This window comes from Pleurodeles waltl, chromosome 10 (assembly GCF_031143425.1).
Source record: "Pleurodeles waltl isolate 20211129_DDA chromosome 10, aPleWal1.hap1.20221129, whole genome shotgun sequence".
Classification (NCBI taxonomy): domain Eukaryota; kingdom Metazoa; phylum Chordata; class Amphibia; order Caudata; family Salamandridae; genus Pleurodeles; species Pleurodeles waltl.
The window spans coordinates 804,850,236-804,874,585 of record NC_090449.1 but is presented as its reverse complement, the minus strand read 5'-3'; the positions used below and the strand labels follow the sequence as shown (position 1 = coordinate 804,874,585).

The window sequence follows — 24,350 nt, the reverse complement described above, 5'->3', positions numbered from 1 at the left end:
ATGTGTAAAAAAGAACAATGCACGGAGCCCGCAGAGGAGGAAATGCGTGGAAAAATAAGGTGTGCGTCAGAGTTCCTGAGCAGCACAGACAGTGCGTTGTTCCTTTCCATGCTGCAAGGGGCTTGCATAATTTTTCAGGGCGCAGACTTGGTTCCTCACTGTAATGCAGGGATATTTTGACTCCCAGGGCAATGTGGGGAAAAATCCTTGACACGCTGGAAGAAGAAATGGGCGCTGCGTCGATCCGGTAGGCGATGTGTTGAATTTTTCATCGCAAGGCAGGTGTTGCGTCAAGTATCCACTCGGCAAGTCAGTGCAATAGTTTGTTGGCTGCGGCAATTTCTTGGTTGCAATGCAGGCACTGCATTGATTTCACAGGCTGTGGGTCGATTATTGATGCACAAGGAGTTTCCTGAAGAGATGAAGTCTTTTTGGCCCTGAGACTTCAGAAAACAGGAGGCAAGCTCAATCCAAGCCCTTGGAGAGTACTTTTGGGGGAAGGCAGAGTCCTTCCAGCAAAGTCAGAGGACAGCAAGGCAGCAGTCCTTCTCAGCAAAGCAGTCCAGATGAGTCCTTTGGGCAGCCAAGCAGTCCCTCTTGGCAGGATGCAGGTGTAGGTCCAGAAGTGTCTGAGTTGGTGGGGTCAGAGACTCCGTTTATATACCTAAAAATGCTTTTGAAGTGGGGGAGACTTCAAAGAGTGGTTTTGAAGTGAACAAGTTCCCCTTTCAGTGCAGTCCTGTCTGCCAGGGTCCCAGTAGGGGGTTTGGCAGTCCATTTATGAGTGCCGGCCACTAGCCTTTGAAATGTAAGTGTCAGGCCCTCCACCCTTCCAACCCAGGAAGACTCATTCAATATGCAGATGAGTGCAGGTGTGACTGAGCGTCCTGTGTTTGTGGTTGTCTCAGTGAAATGCACAAGGGCGCTGTCAACCAACAAGCCCAGACATTGATTGTTTTTTTAAGCACAGAGAAATGCTCACTTTTTAAAAGTGGCATTTCTAAAATAGTAATATAAAATCCAACCTCACCAATAAGCGGGATTTTCTATTACCATTCTGGCCATACTAAATATGACCTGGTTTCTCCTTTCAGATCAGAATCTACTACTCAAAATGTATATGAGGGAAGCCCTAATGCTAGTTTATGAATGAAGCAAGCCTCACAGTAGTGGAAAATGAATTTAGGAGTTTTCCATTACCAAGACATAGTACCCTGCCCTATGGGTTACATAGGTCCTACTTTAGAGGTGACTTATATGTAGAAAAAGGGGAGTTTAAGGCTTGGCAAGTACTTTTAAATGCCAAGTCGAAGTGGCAGTGAAACTGCACGTACAAGCCTTGCCATGGAAGGCCTGAGACAAGGTTAGGGTGCTATTTATGTGGGTGAGACAATCAGTGCTGCAGGCCCACTAGCAGCATTTAATTTACAGGAACTGGGCACATGTAGTGCACTTTACTAGGGACTTATAAGTAAATCAAATATGCCAATTTGGTATGAACCAATGTTTAAGGGAGAGAATATATGCATTTTAGCACTGGTTAGCAGTAGTAACGTGACCAGAGTCCCTAAAACCAGCAAAACAGTGTCAGAAAAGTGGAAAGAGCCAGGCAGAAAGTTGGGGGATGACCACCCTAAGGCTGTCAGATCTAATAAGGATGTTGAGCTGATTTGTGTGCCATCTTTGAAAGCCTTAGCTAGGCTTAGTGCTTTGAAAAACGCTTATGTATTATATAGTTATGGTGCCAATATGTGTTCTCTTTTAGGAAAATAACTCTGGCTGGACATTCTACCTTTATTGCAATTGTGGTAGCCACTTTATAATGAAAATTTCTACTTTCAAATGTCATGCTACTTTGTTTGAACTAAGCCCTATCTGCTTGACCACACTAGGACAAAAAAATAAAGCATCTTGGAGGCCAACTTTCAAATGTGAACACATTGCCCATCATTATGACCCTGGCGGTCTTAGGACCACCAGGATTTCGGTGATGGTTGGACCTCCACATTATGACTGCGGCGGTAGTGCTACGGTCGGACCACCAGTTTACCTCCACAGGAGGGTCTGGCACTGCTGGAGGTCCTAATCTGCCAGGGCAGCGCTGCAAGCAGTGCCGCCCTGGGGATTACGACCCCCTCTCCACCAGCAGTTCCATGGCGGTAACCAGGCTGGCAGAGACTGGGTGCATGGTGCCCCAGGGGGGCTCCTGCAATGCCCATGCAGGGCCCCCCCATCCAGCCCCTTTGCAAAGTACACTGTCTGATTTGCAGATAGTGAACTTTGCGATAGGTGCTGGTGCACCCTATGGACTACAGCATTGCCATCGGCTCTATTGCGAGCTGGCAACAATGCTGTAGGCCATTTCCAGGTCGGTCAGTAGGTGGAAACTCTGTTTCTGCCACTAACCCATCAAGAAACTATTAATGGGGCCAGCGGCGAGGCAGCCGTGCTGGCAGCAACCTCCCTGTCAGAACTTCTGCGGAAAGGCTTTTCTGTTTGCTGAAGTCATAATCGACCCCATTATCTTTTGACTTTGTTAATGTTGAACAATTGCAATCTCCTTGTTGACATTGCTAAGTGGTCCAATAATTTCATGGTTCTGTCACGGACTGCACGTCGCTTCCCACCGTTGGCTGAAGAACTTGAAGGAGCACCTGGTCTTCTGCTGGTTCTGGACCAACCAAATAAGGGTGACCCTTTCTAGTAGCCTCAATGCTGCTCGACTGGAAATGCCTAAGCAGACCGTACCCTCCAGAAGGAGTCCCAGAGGAAAAAAAATCAAAAATGTGGGAAAAAACTCTACAGAGGAACTCCTGAAAAAGAGGTAAAAAGACAATTAAAAAAAAGGTAAAAAAGGGAATAATCTCTACCAAAAGCCACAGGATCTAGAGAAAAACACGAAGAAACAGGAGCGAGGATCACCACCAAGCGGAAGTGTTTGCAATGCAAAGAAGACCAGAACTGAAAGGCTTATATACCAGGAGACAGGATGTAACAAACAGGAAGAAAGAGCAACACCATCTTGGATTGGGAAGGCCACATAGGAAAAAAGTAGCAGTATAAAAGGAAAAATAAAAAAGGCCTGCTGGGGAAAAAAGAACACCAAGAAGAAGACAAGGACACCAGAACAAGGAAAGAAGTAAAGTGGAAAGCAAAGAAGAAGAAAAAAGGAAGAAAGAAGAGGATTTCACCAGGTAAGGAAGGAAAAAATATCAGGAAGACAAGCTGGTAAAACGGCGTGACCGGGAGCACGAAATGTGCTTTCTGGGCCATGCCGCTAGAGGAGACATGCAGAAGAAGGGACGCTGCAGTAGAGCGCAGCGTCACAGGTTCAGGAAAAATGCCTCTTGACAATGTAAATGTAGGGTACTCTATTATACTTTATAGGCTCAAACGTTCTCAAGATTACTCACCTCATGAAATATATTTGAGGTTTCAGGCTGGTTTGGAAAATGTTTCACAGCGCTGTCTCTCTAATGTGATGCAGCCTCAACATCGTCAATGTATGCAATGACATCTAGCAGTGGAGTCCTTGTTCCTATTTAATGAGGACCTTCTTCAATCCTGTTATGGTTGCCATGTCCTGTTCTCTCATCTGAAAGTCTGATTGTTGAAATGTCCTCCTTGAAGCAAACCCAAACACCTTCCCTATGGTACCTCCCAGTAAAGTGTCCACAAAACCTAACTGTTTGGAGTAAAACGGATTTGCTTTTGGCAGCTTTATCCACAGAACAGTGCCACTTGCCTCCTGTTACATCATGTTCATGCTGTGTGATATTGATCAAAAATAGTGATCACCTTAGTAGACCACAAGAAAATGACATTTTCAGACTGAGTCAGTGGTTGACTGGATGAATCCAAATAGATGTTAGTGTTTTCTGGACTCTGCAGACAACATTGCTCATTCAGTGGGCACTGCTGTCATGCTGCATCATCAAGCATGGATGCATTCCATTGATTCTCCATAGGTGTACAGACCACACTTACTGGACATGCCATTCAGTGGTGCATGGCTGTACAGAAAAAAAGCCAAATCCGCCTTTGATCACTTAACAATAGTAGAGCTACAGCTTGTTCACTGGGCCTAGCCTCTTCCGATTCATGTGGCTTACCCACAGTGATGCAGTGCTAGTAGAGACAGCCTTCTCATCCCATCAAGGCACTCCAGCAACTATACTGCTCATTTTGGGACAGAGGTGGATCTAGGGGATGACCTCATCAACAGCAGCAGTTCAGACTCCACCATCAGCCACACACCTCTATAACTCCTTTCCTTAAACTATCATCTTCCAGTGGGGGAGGGCTCCATTTTTGTCTGAAATAGGAGATGTCTATGATATATTGCTAAGTAATCATGCTAATCCATTGGTAGCCCACCCTTTGTGTCCCTCACTCTGGTCCACCCTCCTTCAATGAGCGTTTGCTCTCCAGACAAACCAACATTTTGGAGGTGGAAAAATGTGGCCTTTTGAACAAACTGGCCATAGAGTTTGACTGGTATTACTGGACCTTGGGGATGCCTCCCTTAAGTTCTGATCCTCTTAAGTCACAAAACGTAAGTTTCATGATGGGACCTCAACACTGTCAGGTCCTGATTTCTGACAGTTAGATTGATAATCCTTCCATGCATCTTAGAAAAGGTGCTGGTGGTTGTGGTGCCTTTACTGTGATGGTCAAGGGTCTGTATTTCCATACATGGACTACTGACTGTTGAAAGTGTGGTCCCTGGTGCTGGTCAAGAAATACATTTAATGGACAATGACTATTCTACATGGCATGGGCTTTACCACCAATGCCCAATGGTGCTACCACTCTGCATTTCAGAGTCTATCCTTCATAGAGGTGGTACTGAACATGACACAGCTGAAGGCTTTTTATACTTTTTTCCTTCACAAATGATCAATGACATTCAGGAGATGATTCTGAGGCTTCTGAATTGAAATCAAATCTTGGTTTAGCTGGTCCTGGGTCTGCTTGGTCTCAAGGCCTTATGCATCCTATTGGTCCTATAAGCCAGATGGTAGTCAATGACCCATCAGTGATGGCTGAGGTCACAGGTTTCAGGGGTACTTCTCTTCTCCAGTCCTCTTCTATCAATCTGTTCGTTTGATATGCCCTGGCTGGTAATCTCTTGAGCCAGGACCATGGACACCTCCATGTGCTGGGGTGCCTGTCTGGGTGATGTGACAGTGCAAGGATTCTGCTCCTTGTTGGAGCAGCATTTGTCCATAAATGTGCTTTGGCTGCAAGATATCTGCCTGACCCTGAAGTCATTCTTCCCATCCATTCCGAAAAGTAATATTAGATTATGTTGAACAACACCATCCTGCATTACATCAACAGACAGGGTTGTATGGGTTCGTTGTAGTTGATTTTCATGTGACAGTAGGTGAAACAACAGGACATTTTCCCAGTATTAATTCATCTTCTAGGTTGTGTGGAAGGTGTTCTCAGTTGTCCATTAGTGGTGGATAATGAGTTTGAACTACATTGCAAAGTGAAGCAGGCGACCTTCAGATTCTGGTCTCCATTCATGAATCTCTTCAGCATGGCCTGAAAATAGAAGCATTTTTGTTATGTGCCTTAAACTTCTCTCTGAAATGGTTGCTGACGATACCTTCAAATTCAAGTAGTCTTGGGGCATGCTGTATGCATTTCCAAGATTGTGCTGTGATAGAAAGTATCATCCTGATATGGAAATATAGAGTAAAAAAGCTGTGGCTCCTTGCCAAGACACTTTCTTAGGTAAATATAATTCTTCAAGTGAGTCACTTGTAAATAAACTGATTTATGTTTCAGTCATTAAAGAGAAGAGGTAACACAGAGCACCATCGAAATATTACTTTTAGGATGCAACGGTGGAGAAAGTCGTGTGTGGCTAGATTAGGCACAACTGATCCTGATGACCTCAGTCTGAACAATGAGTATGTTCTTTGCTGATCTGGTGGCAATCAGTATTTGAACACATCTTTCTGTCCTGCTCAAAGATTACCTGCTGTCCAGCTGAATGGCCAGGTCCTCCACTGCAATCCTCAAATGCTGCAACTGCAAGATTTGAGATTTAGCACTTCCATCTAGAGATCTTTTGTCTTCCTAATGAAGTTGCAGACTCCATCCTGGTAGTCGGCAAAACCTACGAAATCAATCAACTCATTTTGCAGGAAGAAATGTATTCAGTGATGAGCGTCAGGGGGCTTAGAAGTCCTTTCAATCTCACCTTCTAATGTTCTGTCACTTGCACAGCAGGGCTTGGTAGTTGTTACAGTTAAGGATTTTTTGGCTTCCCTGCCTGACTTCACATGTTTTTATCACCAGCTATCCCTATTTCAATCACCACTGACAAATTTCCTGGAAGATTGTATTTGTTTCTACTCACTCCATTTATTGTTCCTCAGTGGAAATTTAATCTTGTTTTAACCTTATTGATGACAACACCATTCAATCCAATGCACAGTTGCCCGTTTTGGCTTCTTACCTTGAACAGTTTTGTTGATTTCAGTAACTTTAGATCATAAGGTCAAAGAACTGTAGTCCATCTCAGTTCATCCGCTTTCCACATTGATCAATCTGGATAAGCTAGTCTTTCGCATGTCTCTCTCCCAAAGTGTGTCTGCATTTCATATGTATCAGTGTATAATTCTTCCATCTTTCTATCTTCCTCACCATTTTGTCAAGGAGGAGGAGTAACTGAATAGACAGGATCACACATAGTATCCTATTCCATTGACCATTCTCTACAGGATGGGATGGATGTTCACCTCTTTGTGTGTTCACCAGAGCTAAGAAGGGCAAAGCAGTGAGCAAATACATCATTTTATGATGGAACATCCTTTCTATCAAAATATTTTACAGCCTGCTTAAGAAAGACCCCTCAAATAGCATGTGTACCCAATTCTCTAGGGTCATAGTTGCCTATGCATGCAGGGTGGCTACATGGTCATCCTTACATTCTTTCTCCAAGGACTATGGTCTTGCATCTCAAATGTGAGGTGATGGGTACCTTGTCTGATCTGTGTTGTATGACTTCCATGATTTAATGTTACTACTTAATCACACTTTCCAGGTGGGATATTGCATTGGGATATATTAATTAGATCAGGAATCTGCAAAATACGTTTTTACCACCAAGAAAAGCAACTTAGCTTCTGTAACAATATTTCTGGTTGCTACATAACATTTCCATTAGCTCTGATGATTTTAACACAAATCAAGGCCTGTAAAGCATATTAACATTGTCAAGCAACTTTAAAATGTTCTGCACATCGTAGTTTGAGGAGTCATTCACACTTTTAGAGATGACGTATGGTAGTTTGCCGACTCTTACTTCCGATTAGTGGTTGGCAAAAAAGTCTGTTTCTATGATTGCAGCTGATGACAGCCTCTAAACCTACACAGCAGTGCTAAAACCACATAGAATTCAGTAGGAAAGTTCATTACTACTTGAGGTCGACAAGTATCCACCTCAAATGATAAGGTCCACACTAGCTAAATGTCACATAAATTAAATAAAATAAGCCTGTGCTCAATCCCTGAGAGTGTGATAAAAATTGATCATGCTTAAGTGAAAGGCCATTTGTGAAGTATTTACGTATTGCATAAACAGTAACAAATGTCACACAAAAAATAAAACTCTGGAGCCAATTTTATAGTAAAGAGAATTTTTATGAGTAAATGCACTACAACAAATAATCAATGAGGGGAACCAGAAACATGATTTTTTAAAGAATTAAAATCACCAAGAAAAATAAAAACACCCAATTTAAGTCACTGGTCATTGTAGACAAGAGACCAAGGTGCAATTTTATCTGACCACAATGATCTGAGTCTGATACACAAAGTGGCTTGGGCCCAGTGAAAGTCTAGAAGTCAAAAAATGTTACAATTTTTCTAAGTACTAATCAAGAAAGGAACTTTTTTCCAAGTGCTAGCACAGAACAAGGCTTTCTAACACTGGAAAACAAAAATCCTCTCTATGTGGGATGTCACAAATTGTAACCGCTGTCATGGAACCAGAGGTTGCATACCAGAATCAAGCGGATTCCGATGATGCTGTCGAGGGTTTGACATTTATTTCACCTGGCATTCTTAGGGTGGTTTTCCCCTAACCTTTTGCGTTCAACCCCTCTGTTATGCTGACTTCATTTGGCTGGCATTAGGACTCTGCCCACTTCGCCACTGCTAAAGAGTGCTAAAGTGCTTATGCTTTCACCCAAGACAAGGTAGAATTAGCCTATACCCAATTGGCATATTTAATTTATTTGTAAGTCCCTAGTAAAGTAGCACTACCTGCATTTAAACATCTCAGGTATGCCATTGCAACCAGTGTGGGGAGTTTTTAACTGCCAGACAGCCTACCAAATCAAACATTTTGCAAGGCCCAAACCTTCCTTTTTAATACATATACGTGTCACCAAGAGTAAACCTTGAACAGCCCAGAGTGGAGGGTGCAATGTATTTAAAATGTTGGACATTTTCTTTACAGTTTTACATGTCTTGGTAGTAAAAAAAAACTCTTAAATTCATTTTTCACTACTTCATGGCCTACTTCTCCAATAGACTAATATAGAGTTAACTTATTACATTCAATAAGTGATAATTCCCAAATGGGAGCAGGTAACAAGCCCATGTTTAGTCTCTTTGGAATTGTAATGGAAAATCCTCTCATTTGGTAGGTCGCATTTTGAATTACATTTTTGAAATTACCACTTCCAGAAAGTTGGCATTTTTGTGCCTTAGCCATTTTGTCCCTCTTGCTTGGGTAAGAAGGATGGAGCCTGCAGTTGTTGAACCCAAGACACCAAAAGGGACTCCAAGAGCTAGTTAGCTGGCCCCCTGACTAGAGTTTAAAGGACAGAGGGCTCCAGCATCCTTGAACCCAGCACCTGGACTCTGCATCTGTGAGTCCTACCCTACTAAGTGAAGCCATCCCAGTGATTGACCATTTGAAGTGCATTTGAAGGTGCTCTGCCAGCCCTTCTGTGGATCCAAAGGATCCAGTGCAACCTCAACCAGAGCCAATGAATCGCCTCTGTTGCAAGGGTTCTCCCAATGCAAGGACTCCACTTCAGCCTCACAGCCTGCATCAGAACTGCTGCATGAGAAAAGCTTTACTGATGCAGACCCTGCATTGCAAATCTCTCATCAACTGCAGCCTCAATGATGATGCAGGTTCTCACACCGCAGCCTGGAAGCTCTTTGGAACCGACACATCACCACAACAGTATGACGCATCCTTGACATCAGACTTCTCATTGCAAGCCTCATCGAAGCCTCTTCAATGACAATGCAAGACGTTGCATCACAGCTCTTCACTGACACATTGCCACGACTGAATGACACATCCTCAGTGCGGGACCTTACAACTCTTCATAACCAGGACTTAAGGTACTTTTGTTCAGCAAGCCTAACTGTGTCCCTGTAACCATCCTGCACTCCATCATTGTCAACCTGAACTTATTACTTTGTCCCATTCTGGCACGCCGAGATATCCACTGTTGGCGCTTTTAACTTTTTGGTTGTGTTTTTACTATAATCTGAGAATCTGCATAGTTTCAGTTCTACTGATTGGATTTTTGTCATTTTCATCTTGATTAATTAACTGTTTGAATTGCTGTGTAAATACTTTACACATTGCCTCTAAGTTGAGCCTGACTTCTCAGTGCCAAAAATACAGGTCAAGAATCACAATACACATTCTCATGATATACCTTAAAATACTCCTAGGTCTAATTAAAGTTACCAAATTCAAGGTGGCTGTAACTCTAATATCAAAAAGATTCACAAATATAATCCTGCAACTTTCTTGGCTTGATCACAGCAAAACCAACCAGTCGTGGCTCATGGTACTAGAGGGGGCGGCACGCGCGCAGAGGGGTTAGTCAAGGGAAATATTAATAAAATTAAAAAATAAATACACTTACCTAGGCCGCCACCTGAAGAACCACCCTGCTCCTCCGTCACTGCTACCGGCTGCAGGCACAGGCTCCCACCCAATCCTGGCGCTCAAAGCAGTGTCAGGATTGGCTGGGAGCACCCAGCCGGGGTGCTCCAAGGCAGACTGGGACCCTGTGCAGGCTCTGTGCGCATGTGTGTTTGACCGACCGTCTCTGGCCAGCCAAACACACTTGCGCTCTGAGAGGAGTGCACAGAACACTCCCCTCTGCTTGTCACAGCCTGTGGTCCGCCCCTTTCACAAGAAAGGGATAATAAACTGTGTTTGTTATTATCCCTTCCATGTGAAAGGATTTGCAGTGGTTGCTACTGGCTGGGGATGACCCTCCTCCGCTCTCATGGAGTAGCCGCCCCGGCGACCAACCCTACTCATTTTATTGCTTAACTCATCACATGGTAACCTAGCACCATCCAGGGAATGATCTTTTGCATCTTGCTACCCAAATTTGCTTGACTATTGGTCCTTAATTGGTTATCATCATCTTCAGACAACCAATTAAAACCTCTGTTTTCTAGCACCAACCTCCACCCGAGAGCCATTACCAGTATCCACAACAAGACCCATCATCTTTTCCCTTAAGCAAACAATGAAAGACAAATGCTACACCTTACCGTCACTTAATAGTACTGATTTGCACAAAATCTTTTCCATAACAAGGGTTGAGAAAAATGAGTTTGGTTCTTCACAATGAATCCACTTCTTTGCACCCTTACCCTGTTGCCAACTTTTACATGCACTGCCTTACTCTTGCACTTCAAATCATAATATTTTTTACACACACTTTGTGCTTGCAACAGTTTTCCTTTCACCACATCCAGTAGCCAGATGACCCTTTTAGCTGCCTTCAAACATCCTACATTATCTTTGGAAATTGGGGTTATCCCCCTCATCAGTTTAAAACGACTGGATTATATACTCTCAATAGGAGTAATCCTGTATGCCCATGCCATCTTGAGCAATTCTCACCTCCACACCAGACTATTTTTACTAACCAACTGGACAATACTTTTGATCACACTGTTAAACGGTTCTACGGCTCCGTTTCCTGCTGGGAGGTATACAGAAGAGGTTTTGTGCATGATCTCATTTTTCTTCAAGTAGGTTATACAACATTCAGACATGAACTGGGGACCATTATCACTTAGAACAGATTTTGGTAATCCTTCTCCCAAAAATACATTGTGTAGGAACTTGATAAAACTACCATCATCTGCTTTTTGTAGCGTTACTACTTATGGCCACTTGGTAAAGTGATGAATCAAAACAATCACATACAATTGTTCTTTTTCCCAGATGGGTCCCTTTACATCTATGCCAACTCTTTTCCAAGGCAACTTCTTCACACAACTGCTCTCCTGGCAGTTCCCCTCAATCGCTGCCAAACATTACAGAATGTCCAGCTCCTTACACGCTAGGCAAGTAGTGGCCCTCCCATATAGGGTCCTATATGTGACAATTTAACCCCCAGGTACACATGTCACTACCTCCCGTCACAACAATTTCCTAACAACTTCCTAACTAGTTTGAAAAAAAAACAACTTTACCAATCAATTGGATTTTTAATAGGTTAGGAAACGTTCTTAAACATTTTTGTGGCTGTTTCTCAGCATTTGATGAAGAAATTGTGATTTAATCTTCTTTACCAATATTTCCTTTGAGACCAGCTAAACCCAACATAGTGATAAAAGCTTTCAATTATTTAATTCACTGTAGAATTAAATTCTAGACAATCAGTCAATCAAGGATTTGTAAAGTGGAGCTAATCACCCATAGGGTCTCAAGGCGCTGAATGTAGGTGTGCTGCTCAGTCAAAGAGACAGGTCTTGAGGTCCTTTCTGAATGGCTTCAGTGATGTAGTCTTCCTGAGCTTGAGGGGAAGTGTGTTTCACCTCTGGGCTGCTAGGTAGGAGAAGTATTTTCCTCCTGCTGTACTTTCCCAAATCTTGGGGACGGCTGCAAGGGCGAGCTGGGAGGAACGGAGACCTCTGTTGGGTACATAGAAGGTGACGCGGTGGTTGAGATATTCTGGTCCTTTGTTGTGCAGTGCCTTGAAGGTGTGGATAAGGACACTAAGCAGTATTTTTGCTTAGTAACATCAACAAATTTAGCTAAGCAAGTTATACCCGTCAGCCTTAGGGTGGTCTTCACCCAAACTTTTCACCTCCTTGCCTAATATTTTTTCAGGTATTTTTTTTTAAAGCACTTTACTGACCAGTGCTAAAGTGCACATGCTTCTCCCCTATACATGGTAACATTTGTGTATCCACAATTGGCATATTTAATTTATATACTTAGGGCCTGTAAATTGAATGCTACTATTATGCCTGTATCACTGAAAATACCACCCACTTAAGTAGCCTATCAAAACCTGTCTTAGGCCTGCCATTCCACGGCCTGTGTGCGCAGTTTACTGTCACTTCGACCTGGCATTTAAAAACCCTTGCCAGGCCGTGAACCCCCATTTTATTACATATAGGTTACTCTTAAGGTAGGCCCTAGGTAGCCCATAGACACCTACACTTTGTGCAATCCCTCCAGACAGCTACAGACACAAGAAGCTTAGGTGTGCCTGAGCACTCATCTGCATTCTACTGCATTCTGCTGGCTATGCCTTTGCAGAAAGGGTAGAGGGGGAGCTGACAATCCTGAAAAGAGTGCCTGTCCCCACACAAAGGGTTGATGACCTATTACTGATAATCAGGAGCCAGGGCTAGGAACAAAGGACCTCTGTGCACTTCACCCTTTCCTGGAGTCACTCCCACTTCAAAGTCATTTTTGGGTATTGGAAAAGGGGATTCTGACCCTACCAATTCAGTACACCACTGGATCTGTGAAGAACTCTGCCAAGACTGTAAGGAAAGATGTTCTACAATGAGTGACACTCCACTAGACTGCTGCCTAGGAGGACTGTTCTCTGCTTTGATGAATTACTGCTGAACTCTGCCCTGCTGAGGAAGGACTAGACACTACTTATCCAATCCCAGAGTGACTCCAGGGCTTTGTTGGCTTGCCCCCTGTTCTCCTGCAGTCTCAGGACATCTAAGACTGCCTACAATTTGCAACCAGACACTGTCTGCTATGAGACCTGCTCTGCCAAGTTGTGCCATTCCAATCCTGGGCTCTTTGAACTGAGTGTCTGTGCTGCATCTCAAGAAAACCCATGCATTGATGGTGTTGCAAGAGTCAGAACTGTCATATATTCTAATTGTGATGCTGATGCATCGCTGCTGCTGCCACACCCATAGACACCACTTGGCTGATTGTGTGAAGCATCGTCCCCGGATTCCTCTGACCTTGAGCGGCTTGACACTGCTGCATTGCTCCAACTCAGCAGTACTGTGAGTACACTTTGCCTCGACAACCAACACAACCTGATCATCGATGCATCCATGACACTGTACAGCTTCGAACCTACGCATCACCTACATCTCTTCGATTAACAGTGATGCATATCCTCCTTTGCTCCACGCATCGAGTCCTTGAAGCTGATGCTCCTTCCATCCCAAGTACTTTTTCGAGAGGCTTAGAGTGGGTCCTGTAGCTGGCTGCCATCCATTGCGGTCGACCTGAGCTTTGGATTCACCCCGGTTTAGTGTGACCTCAAGTAACCTTTTAGCGCAATTGACTTCAAAGCACTATATTTGGTTTATTCTTTAAAAATTCATAACTCCGCTTCTACTTATTGGAGCTTTGTTTGTTTTGGTCTTGTTTTATTCATACAAATATAATCTATTTTTCTAACACTGAATGGAGTACTTTTTGTGGTGTTTTCATTGTGTTACTTTGTGTGTGTGTTGCACAAATACTTTACACAGTGTCCTTGTTGGAAAATGGGTTATTGGTAGGGCAGGTAGGTACCTACACCTAGCAACAAGCCACTAACCTCCACATAGGTACAGTTAGGTCTCAGTAAATTAATCCCAGCTCAACCCTTGGTAGCTTGGCAACGAGCGTCAAGGCTTAACTTAGGAGACAAAGTGTAAAGCATTCAAATATCACAAAACAGTAATTAAATAAAACACAGGAAACAGTTTAAAAATCCAAAACCAATTTATAAAAATAGTTTATATTTTTATCTTTAAAATGACACAAAAACGATTAAAATCGGTTCAGGGGAACCGGAGATATGAATTTTTAAAGAATTATTACTTTTCTAGCGCTTAGAAACAAAAAGCGCCAATCGGGTCATCTGGTTGCACCTCGACCGGGGCAAAGTCAAACTTTCAGGCCGACCGCGATGGAGCCCTGCTTGGCTACAGGTCGCGGGAGGCCTCGGTTAAAAAGTTACCTTCTGACTTAGTCTTTATTTTGAAGTTTTTCTTCACCGGGACAAACCTGCCAGTTGAATCCGACCTCCTGGAGCCCTTGTCCGGATACGCGATGTGGGTTTCCTCGGTGGAGACTTTTACCTTCGGACTTAGTCGTTTTTTCGAGATGAAAATCCTTCGACCGGGGTAAACCTGGATCTTGATCCGACGTCCATGGAGCCCTTCTCGGATACGATGGCTGGGAGGTCCCGGTCAACTTTTTACGTTCGGACTTAGTCTCTTTTTTGGATGTTTTTCTTTACCGGGACGAACCACGAAGTCAGGCCGGGTCGCGGTTGAGGCAAGCCGGCTAGAATTTCCGCGGCGGGTCGGTCCCTCTCTGGAGCTTTTTTCCAAAAATTCTCAAATCTTTTCCAAACTTCTGGGGCTTCACCCAGATGTTCTTTTAAGGTTCTTTTGGGGTCCACAGCTCACCCCAAGGGTCCATTAGTTCTCTGATGGTCCTTGGGGGGTGCGGACTTCAACTCCCAGAATGCACCTGGCGCAAACTCCTTTTTGGCCACTGGACAGTGGTCAGCTGGTCGCTTTCTTCAGGAGTTGGTGCAGGGGACTCTGGTTTAGCAATTTTTCACCTGTAGCAAACAGGGAGTCCCTCCTTGAACCAGTTGAAGCCAGGCAAAGTCCTTTTGTGGTGAAGCCCAAGTGTGCAGCTGGTGCAGTCCTTCTGAGTGCAGGGTCCAGGTGCAGGCCAGGGGTCCAGCAGGGCAGTCCTTCTTCTTCTTTAGTTCCTTTCTTGTTGAATTCTGGAGGGGATCTGAGGTGTGGGTGCAGGTCTGCCAGTTTTATCCTTGCTCCTGGGTGAAAAGCAGGGGGGCCCTGGTTCTCCAATCAGGGACAGGGTCGTCCCCCTGTGATGACCACTTCCTGGGAAGTGTGGCAAAAATCCATCCCAGAAGGCAACAGTCTCTAAAAATCCAACATGGATGAATCTGATTTTTGGAGGTTACATCTGGCTGAGCCCACCCACTGGTGTGGCTAAAAATCATAAACACACCCCTCTCCTGCCCTCTCCTAATCTAATCAAGGGGGCACCTAGCTGTCTGGGGTTGCAGGATGTGGGGGTGTTGCTGGGTGCTGCAAATGTCCTTCTCTGCCTTTGAAGACCAGTTTGGCAGCCCTCCCCCTTCCTGCCCCACCATCTGCTGAGGGGAGATTCTCTCCCCCAAGCACATTCCTTTGTGTGAAGCCTGGCCACTTCACACCTCATCAAGGCAGCCTGGCAGAAGCTGCTGCAGGCTGGCCAATCAGAGCACAGCAGCAAAAACAATGCAGAGCTGAAATTGGCAACTTTTTAGGTAAAGTCTAAACTTTTTACCTGAACTTGTTATATTAAATCCAACAACTGGAATTTGTAGGATTTATTACAACAATTAATTTGATACCAAATTCTTGGTATGCAACATTTAAGGAGACTTTAAAATTTAAAATAAAGACTGCCCATTCGAGCCTATGAAGGCCATTTACTTCAATGAGGGAAAAACGAATTTGGCTGTTTTTACCTCACCAGGGCTTATAAATCTATTTTTATAAAGTCCCTGCTTATAGTTACATGGCACCCAGCCCTAGGGGCACATAGGGCACACCTTAGGGGTGACTTATATGTAAACATAAGGTAGTTTAAGACTTTGGAAGTACCTTTAATTCCAAAGTCGAATTTGCATATAACTTTAATTTAAAAGCAGCCAGCAAGGCAGGCTTGCTTTTAAAATGACACTGGGCACCTCAGCAATGCACTTAGGTGTGCACCACCTATGCTGTGGTCCCTAAACCTACATGCCCTACCATATACTAGGGACTTATAGGTAGGTTAACTTAGCCAATTATAATTAGCCTAATTTGCATATCCATTTTACACAGAGCACAGGCCCTGGGACTGGTTAGCAGTACCCAGGGCACCATCAAAGTCAGGAAAACACCAGCAAAAAGTGGAAAATGGGGGCAAAAAGTTATGGGGCCTCTGCAATCAGCCCTGTTTTCTCACAGTCCTTTCTATAAGCCTCCCTGCTCTGCGCCAAGCTACCAGAAAGTGAGCACAGGTCATTTCTAAGAGTGTATCTAGCCTACCCTGACTAGGACTGTTGATTCCTGCATTTTCAAGGTGCCTACTCTGACAACCAGAAACCCCATTTCTAACAGCATATAAGGCAAGTTGCGTTTGAGAGGGTGGTAAATCCTATAGATACATTTCACTCAGAAGCAAAGGTATTTTAGTTCAACAGATATATGTAAGACAGGTTTTTCTTACCCAATTATAATAATTAAGGACTTCCATAAAAGGGTGTGAGGTGCAGCACTGGACACAATATACCAGGTTAAAATAGAAAATACAAAAGGAAATCCAAACGCATTTTAGAAAAATGTAAAAGAATAAAATAAAATAAAAACCATAAAACTTTGAAACCCAAAGTGAATCTGACAAGTTTTTCTTGCATCTAGGCTTTCAAGGTATAGGGAGCTAAGGTTGCATGCAAACATATAAGGGACTGTATTTTGTCATAAAAGTATGGATATCTTTGTAATGAAAGGCTGTTATCACCTACTGTTATGGTTCTGGACCAACAAAGACAACGACTATAAGTAGAAAGCTACAGCCCAACTTCTTAGGGGATCCTCCATTCTACTATGCTCACCAACCATAGACTCTGCTCCAACATGGCCACCTAACTTTAACACCATTCCTCCGGTCAGAGTTCCAATGAGTTACAAGTTATCCAACTTGTGCTACTTGGGTTACTTTATAAATAGCCTTACAGTCTCATCCTTATCCTGGGCTAACTCCCTATTTGACGCTAATGATTCCTGTCTGATTATCTTGTCATCCATACCAATGTTTAAACCCATTTTAACCTTATGCCATAGCGTCTGCAGTAAAAGCACATTGGGCTCTTCAGCAAAGCACTAATGATACCCAAAAATGTTACATGTGATACAAAAGTGACAAAAATCCAATCACCAGGACAGGCGTTATGATTTTTTAAAGTTTAAGGTAAAATCTAGTGCCTGCAGGATCAAAGCGCCAACCGCAGACATCTAGCCACGTGAGGCTGGGGTCAGTGTGAGAAAATATAGCTGACGACGATGGAGCACAGGTGAGATACAAGAAGTGGATTGGACTTAGTCTGTGCTTACTTGTAGACTTAGAAGAAGGTTTTGTGGAAAAATGTCTGGGGGTTAAGTTCAGTGTGGCAAGGCAGAAAAAATTGACCATTAGGGAGCAGCTGGACAAAGTCACAAAAAGATTTCTATATTTGGAGTTGTCTCTTTTTCGGCATTCAAAAATCTCCAGTGGGACAAAGATGCCGGCTGTAGAGGATGAGGGCTCCACGAGGCCTAATACCTGTTCTGTGAAGGACCCTGAACAGGATTTGCTGCTGAGGAGAAGTACGTACTGGGAGCTGTTAGAGTCAGGCTTGACTGATGGTGTACCTTGGGTGGATCGACAAGCAGGTAGGTCCTGGTCTCTTCTCAGAGGAGATTTTAGCTAAAACATTTCTGTCACAAGTTTAGAATTTTAACTATCTAGGCACCTTTAACACCACTTCCAAGGGTCCATGACTATAGAGCCACCACTTGGAGGTTTAGGGCTCACTCACGCTGGGTCCAGGTGCAGATTCAAGATGGTTGGAGCCTTTTCTGTCCCTGAGGCTGTGATCAGGAGGCCAGCCAACTAGCCCTTCAAGTCACTCTAGTAGTCCTAGGTTCAAGCAGGGGAACAGGGCTCATGCAGCAGGGCATGCCTTTGAGGATACTACTTTACTGGGAACTTTATAAGTAAATTATTTTTGCCAATCATTTTGAACCAATTTTACCATGTTCTAGAGAGTGAACTCTAATATGTTACCACTGGTTAGAATTGGTAAAGTACATAGAGTCCTATGGCCAACTAAAACTAATTAAAAAAAAAAAGAGGTTGAAGGCAAAAAGTTTGGGGGAAGTGTCCATTAAGGCTGACAGGTCTAGCATTACTCAATTAAAGAAAATAGACCAGCTGGGTTAAATGGACCTAGGTGACCTTTCTCAGAAGAGACTGAGAAAGAAACCAAAGAGGAGTTAGTAAGTGAGCCCCACCTTTTAACTTTAATTAAATTGTCTTCATTTCACAGACAGATGACAAATCAATCGCAGGCAGCGTTGGTCTCTAGGAAGCAAAGCTCTTGATTTACCTGCCTCATCACTTAATGAACTTATGAAAACTGGAATCACTAGGGCAAGCTTATTAGTTGAAGGAGTTCCTTGCAGATGTCCCCTAAGGATTTTTGTATTTTGGTCAGCAAATACAGATTATTCCCTAATGATATGCAAGACCTGCCAAAATGACCAGCAAATATGCGGGGCAAGACTATGTCAATATTACTAGTGCTTCAACACTATTTCTTCTTAGTGTGCTTCTTAGTGTGCCTACTCAAGTGGATTCTGGGCATTGTCTGCACGTGTCAGTTCTTTTGGACTCAGGAGTTACTGGCCTGCCATATTTCTCTCTCTAATTTGTGTGAAACAAATATTCCTACTGCCAGAAATAAATGAGCAGACTTAGTAATCATGGTGAATGAAAAGTGGTTAGCTTCAGGTCCCATAAATGACCAAACAAAGGCCTCATGTGTAACATTCCGATGTCACAAGAAAATAGTCTCATTAAAAGTCATTGCCACACCTGATCATCCTGTGATGTTGGATGCCTTGGCTTGTACACCGCAACCGTTATAAGCATTGAGTATCGAGGACCATAACTACGAGTTACACCTTCTGTAATGAGCATTGTAGGTTGACATCTGATTACTGGCTTCTGTCTGACTCTACTGAAGAAAAGGTTATGCATGATAGCCCTGAACCAGCTAAAGGTACAAGATCTACTTTCTGGGCATAGTTCACTTAAGACCAATTTGTTGGTCACTATGATACCCCCAAAGTGATGTCTTCAAATGTCACTCCTAGCATTTCCTATGGAGAGTTAAAAAAATGACTAAGGAAAAAGAGGGCCCTTAATAATCTGTGGACAGAGCTCATATTCCAAATAATATCACAATTACCATCTAGTCAGTGCTCTTGTGGGGAACAGACAGTTGCAATGGAAAATATTTTTCTAGACTCTCTGGTTCCACAGTGTTTGATAATTATTTAATTTGTTTAAGGTTATTTGTAAATAGCCCAGTTATGAATCCAGTACATCCTCTTGGCACTGGAGCCTACACTTACCTAGCAACACTGAGCAGAAATGTAACTAGATCATAAAGCGTCAGAGTATATGGCTTTCCAGAATTTTAATAATTGAGTCAAAATACGTATTTCAAAAGGAGGCTTTCTTACCCTGTGTGGCATACCTGGAGTGGGGCATCACAAAGATAGCATTGGTGTATGATCGAAAAGATCTAGAGGCAACCTATTTTTTTTATTTTTTTTGGTTAACAAAAAGAGGTTAGGACACTAAGGGGGTTATTACAACTTTGGAGGAGGTGTTAATCCGTCCCAAATGTGGCGGATATACCACCAGCCGTATTACGAGTTCCATAGGATATAATGGACTCGTAATACTGCTGGTGGTATATCCGTCACTTTACTGTCACTTTTGGGATGGATTAACACCTCCTAAAAAGTTGTAATAACCCCCTAAGTATTTTGCACATTTGAGCACAGTGCACTTCTGTACTGGAAGGCAGCGAATCTGATCTAATAGCTGGGAACCTCATCAAATTATCAGAGGCTCAAAATTGTTCTGATAAGGGTGTTTTGAATTTTTGTGGATTTACTGGGAAGGCCTAGGGTATGCAGAATTCCTATAATCCAATCTGGATTGCACAAACGTGTTTGCTACCCTGATTTTGTTTGAGAATGGCAAAGAAAGCATTATGCACCTTTGTTCTAGTCTTGATAAAACAGACCTCGATTATGTGGGAAATTTGGTTATCAAGGATGAGACTGGACTCTATTGTTATCTGGAGTTTGTGAATTGACGTGACTGGCTGAGAGCAGGAGAGCATTCTCCTATCCTCAGGAGCAATAGTGTGCTTTTCCACAGCTTTGTTAAAAACTGGAAGAATTTGAGATTTGGAGGGGTTCAATTTGAGATAATTATATTCCATCCAAGTAGCGATCGATCCTATGATAGCTTGAACACAGGTTACAGAATTATAAGCGTTCTCCTACAAATTTAGGAGCCTTAAGCAGTTCTGAAACACATACCTTTTAAGATGCTTCAAGAGAGAACAATAGCCTAGAAAGCACACTGACCTACCGACCGACTGTCGGGAGCTAAGCCACAGTTGTCATTTGTGCCTCTGACAGCCCATGTTTGTGCCTATATATTGGAAGGAAAGAATCGTAATGGTTGTCATTTGATCTAAGTTATTTACAACCAGTTCCTAAATTTCCTCATTCTCATAATTCTCAAGAAACATTGAGCTCGGAAGGGAAAGTATACTTTTATGGTTCTGAACCAAGAAAGATGGCGGCTGTAAATTGAAGCTCAAGCTCAACTCTCCTTTACTTAGACTCTACTCAGATTTGGCCACCTACCTTCAACATAATTCCAGAATATCCCTTTCTGAGGCCAGCCTGTTCCTGTCAGGTGGGTCCTGTCTCAAAATTACAGAATAAGCCAATAAACTTCTGAACAGAGTACCAGTGCATTCTTGCTCCTTCAGTTTGTTTTTACTTTTCGATTCTTTGTTGCAGTTCCTGTTGTGCTTCAGGTTTGTCTGCCTCAACTTGATCCAGCTTTCCTTCAGGCTTGCCCACTTCAGCTCTGTTGTAGTCCTGGTCTTACTCCAGTTCTGCTGCAGTACTGGTCCTACCCAGATCCAAGTGTCAGCCTTGCAGGAATTGTCCCTTTAGTTAGGACCAGCAATAGGGGTAGGGCCTGCTTCTTTTTCTTTTATTTCCTTGTGTTGTCAGGCACTACTTTCTAGAAAGTAAGCTGTGTGCCAAGTGGGACACCAAATGTTCTTTATAGAATGAGATGCCCTTACATTAGGGCCTGTACGGTGTACGTCCAGTCCTTGACAGACACCTTGTAGAAATTCTGCAATTTCAACTTGTGTCTTTGCATTTTATTATCCTCATTTTAATAGTCAAAATTTGGATTAGTGGGTACAGCAGACCACCTTTTGTGCGCCAAATGTGACTAAGTTCCCCATTTCCCATTTTTCCCCAACACATATATATATTAGGTTTGTTTAGGGCCTATTTTAAAACCACGTTGAACAATAATCTAATAATTGCTTTTACATGTGCAGTTAAACCTGTACATATGGACTGAATATTGTTGGGTCTGCATAACGTTTAGACATTGTGTTTTTTTGCAGGAGAACTTGAAGCTCCTCAAAGCAGGGACTATAATAGAGTGCCAGAAGATCTACATGGAATATATTGATGATATTGTGATTGATGGATTGTTTAACACCATATTCTACTCCTTAAACTTTCTTTTGGTGAACACTGATGCAAGTTTAAAACCGGCTTCATTATTTGAGGTGCAGATGATTCTCAGTTCCCATGACATTATATTTAAACCCTCCCTAGAAAAGGAGTCTGGAGATAACTTTTATGATCTTGTAGAGGAGATTTTGGGAGATATTTTCAAAATGTCTGCAAAGGTTAAGCGAGTCGCAAAACACCTTGGAGTGGAAAATTATCAGGTAAGTGATGCAATAATTAGTTGGCTGGCTAAATTGACTATGAATGTATATGTATGTAGAGATATATATTTAATTACTGTGCTTTGCCTGGATGTACAAAGGATTATTAGTATATTACAAGAAACATGCTAAATAATTGAAACACTATCAATCCAAAATTAACACGGTTTTGATCCAGACTGTAGACATTGGTAAAAAGCACGTGATCCATTGTAAATTATCAACATTAAGCATTCTATTTCGTTCAGGCTGAGGCTTCTGGAATCTCTCCATTTAAACCATATGCAGAGTGTGCACTTTGTCATTATCACCCAAGCTGATAACTCACCTTTGCACATGAGGAACTCAAAGCTGTAAAATCTACAGTTCAGAGATTGTTGATTCAGCAAGCATTTCTGAATACTTTCCCTTGAAATTTCAGAAATGTTTGGTAAAATGTTTTGCAACAATTGAATAATCTTTCAAGGTTCTCAATAACCTATTTCCAACTCCAAGAAAAATAATGCACGTTTAGAAAATGCATACCACTATAACAGCTGGACAATAATAGTGTAACCCATGAGATCATAATGTTCATGTTCTTTATCAAGACTCAGCCTGGTATTGTGAAGTTTATGCTGTCATTTGCTGTATAGCAGATGCAAGGGATTTGTCAAGTTGCATGAGAGGGCATGTATTCTAGTATATATTCTTAGCTGAAATGAAGCTCATGGTCTGGCAAAGACCATAAAGCTGACACTAAAGGACCAGCTAAACGCTCCATCTCCTTAGGTCCTCGATCTCTTGATTGCAACCAGGACAATAGTCACTAGGTGATAACATAAGAACCTCATATCAAACCACCATTGGCTCAAATGGTCTCATCACGCTGCATGCAGCCACAGCAAACGCATACTCAAAAATACCCTAACCACAGCCGGAGTTAGGCAGAGGAGCCACAAACACTGTGGGCTAGCTACTAGGACACCACTTAAACATTTTGACTGTGTGTTCTGAGTAGGCTATTCCCAGAGGCCATCATGGGACACAGTGTCAAGGGAAGAATGAAGTGAGAACAGCAAGAATCCTATCTGAGCCCCCTGTCAGTCCTGCATTATCTATTTTTCCACAGTCTAGGTCAGAGGTCTTCCAACTTTTTAATCCCTCCCCACTCCCCCCTCCCCACGGGAAAAAAGGGGGCAAAAATCATCATACCCCTACAACTTTTTCACAATTGTTATATTAAATTGGCAATGTTTAAGTATGTCTGGATTTATTTAAACACTGCAGTTAAGTTAAGTTACTGTTTTTAAAATGCAATCAACTACATGATGCCAAACATGCTATTCAGCTCAGACAGGCCTTACTGACTTGGAAAAGTATTCACAGTGCGATTAATGGGCTGGGGGTTTTGAAGAGTATTTGAAGTCCATTCCCTTTTGACACACACTCCCAGCTTGGGTACTAATGACAAAACATGTTAGTGATGGCCCATTATAGTGCGGTTTGGTGCTTATCATTTTGTTCAGCGGAAAGCAAAGCCTTGTTATCAGCATAATGCTTTTTTGGCCAGAACCTGACACCCGCCTTGGATCATTTGTTGACCCCCAGTTTGAAGAACCCTGGTCTAGATTATTGCAAGGTTTGTCATGCATGCATTAGGCAAGCGTAAAATGGGGGGAATTGTAGTAAATCACCAATATATACAAATACTATGTAGTTACACACTACATAGTGCTTTGTTCTCAGATATTAGATTAGGTTATAGTTAGAACTCACCTAAAAAAAAAATTGTGAGCAGGGAGGGTATTTTGTCAAGTGATGTCAGACCGTAGAAAATAGTTCTACTAGAGTTTAATCCTATTTAACGTAATTCTCGTTGGCAGTAAATCATTTTCTCATGGCCTTACCAAATATGTAGAAAAGTAATTAAATACATTTATGGAAGTAGTTTTGTTGTTATATTCACTTGGTGGTATAAATGTTTTTTTTTTTTTAATAAATGTATTTTCTTTTGATGTCTAGAGTGACATGGACGTTATGGCAAATCTGTCTCAGATCCGTCAAGAAATTATGGATAGATTGACTTCCATTATCAGCAAGGCCATTGAATATAAGGATTCCTTTAGCACCTATTCATACCTCTGGGCAGGTGACCGTGTTGAGTTCATGAGGCAATTTCTCCTTTATGGTCATGTGTTGTCTTCGGAAGAGATTGAGGCGCATGCTGAAAAGGGTGTGCCTGAGCGCCCACCAACCTTGGAGCAATTTAAAGAGCAGGCAAGAGATTAAAATTACACACTTGCTGATTTGTGTGTTTGAACGTGACTCACATAATCTCTTTGCATCTAAAAAGAAATTAGGGCAAAAAATGTGTCATCTGTGCCTACAAATGAAAACCCTGATTCAAAGAATCTGTACCTTGCAATTTGCAAGCGATTAATTGGCAGATACTACTAT

The 24,350-nt window shown here is 42.6% G+C and overlaps 1 protein-coding gene across 1 annotated transcript in view; it reads left to right on the top strand.

The window, feature by feature from the left end:
- The window catches only part of DNAH11 (dynein axonemal heavy chain 11), a 2,866,633-nt gene that overhangs the window by 714,335 nt on the left and 2,127,948 nt on the right, over positions 1 to 24,350 (top strand). The window contains exons 15-16 of the mRNA XM_069211469.1: positions 21,579 to 21,911; positions 23,916 to 24,170. Of these exons, the coding sequence (XP_069067570.1) occupies positions 21,579 to 21,911; positions 23,916 to 24,170 (588 nt within the window). The remainder of the gene's footprint in view (positions 1 to 21,578; positions 21,912 to 23,915; positions 24,171 to 24,350) is intronic.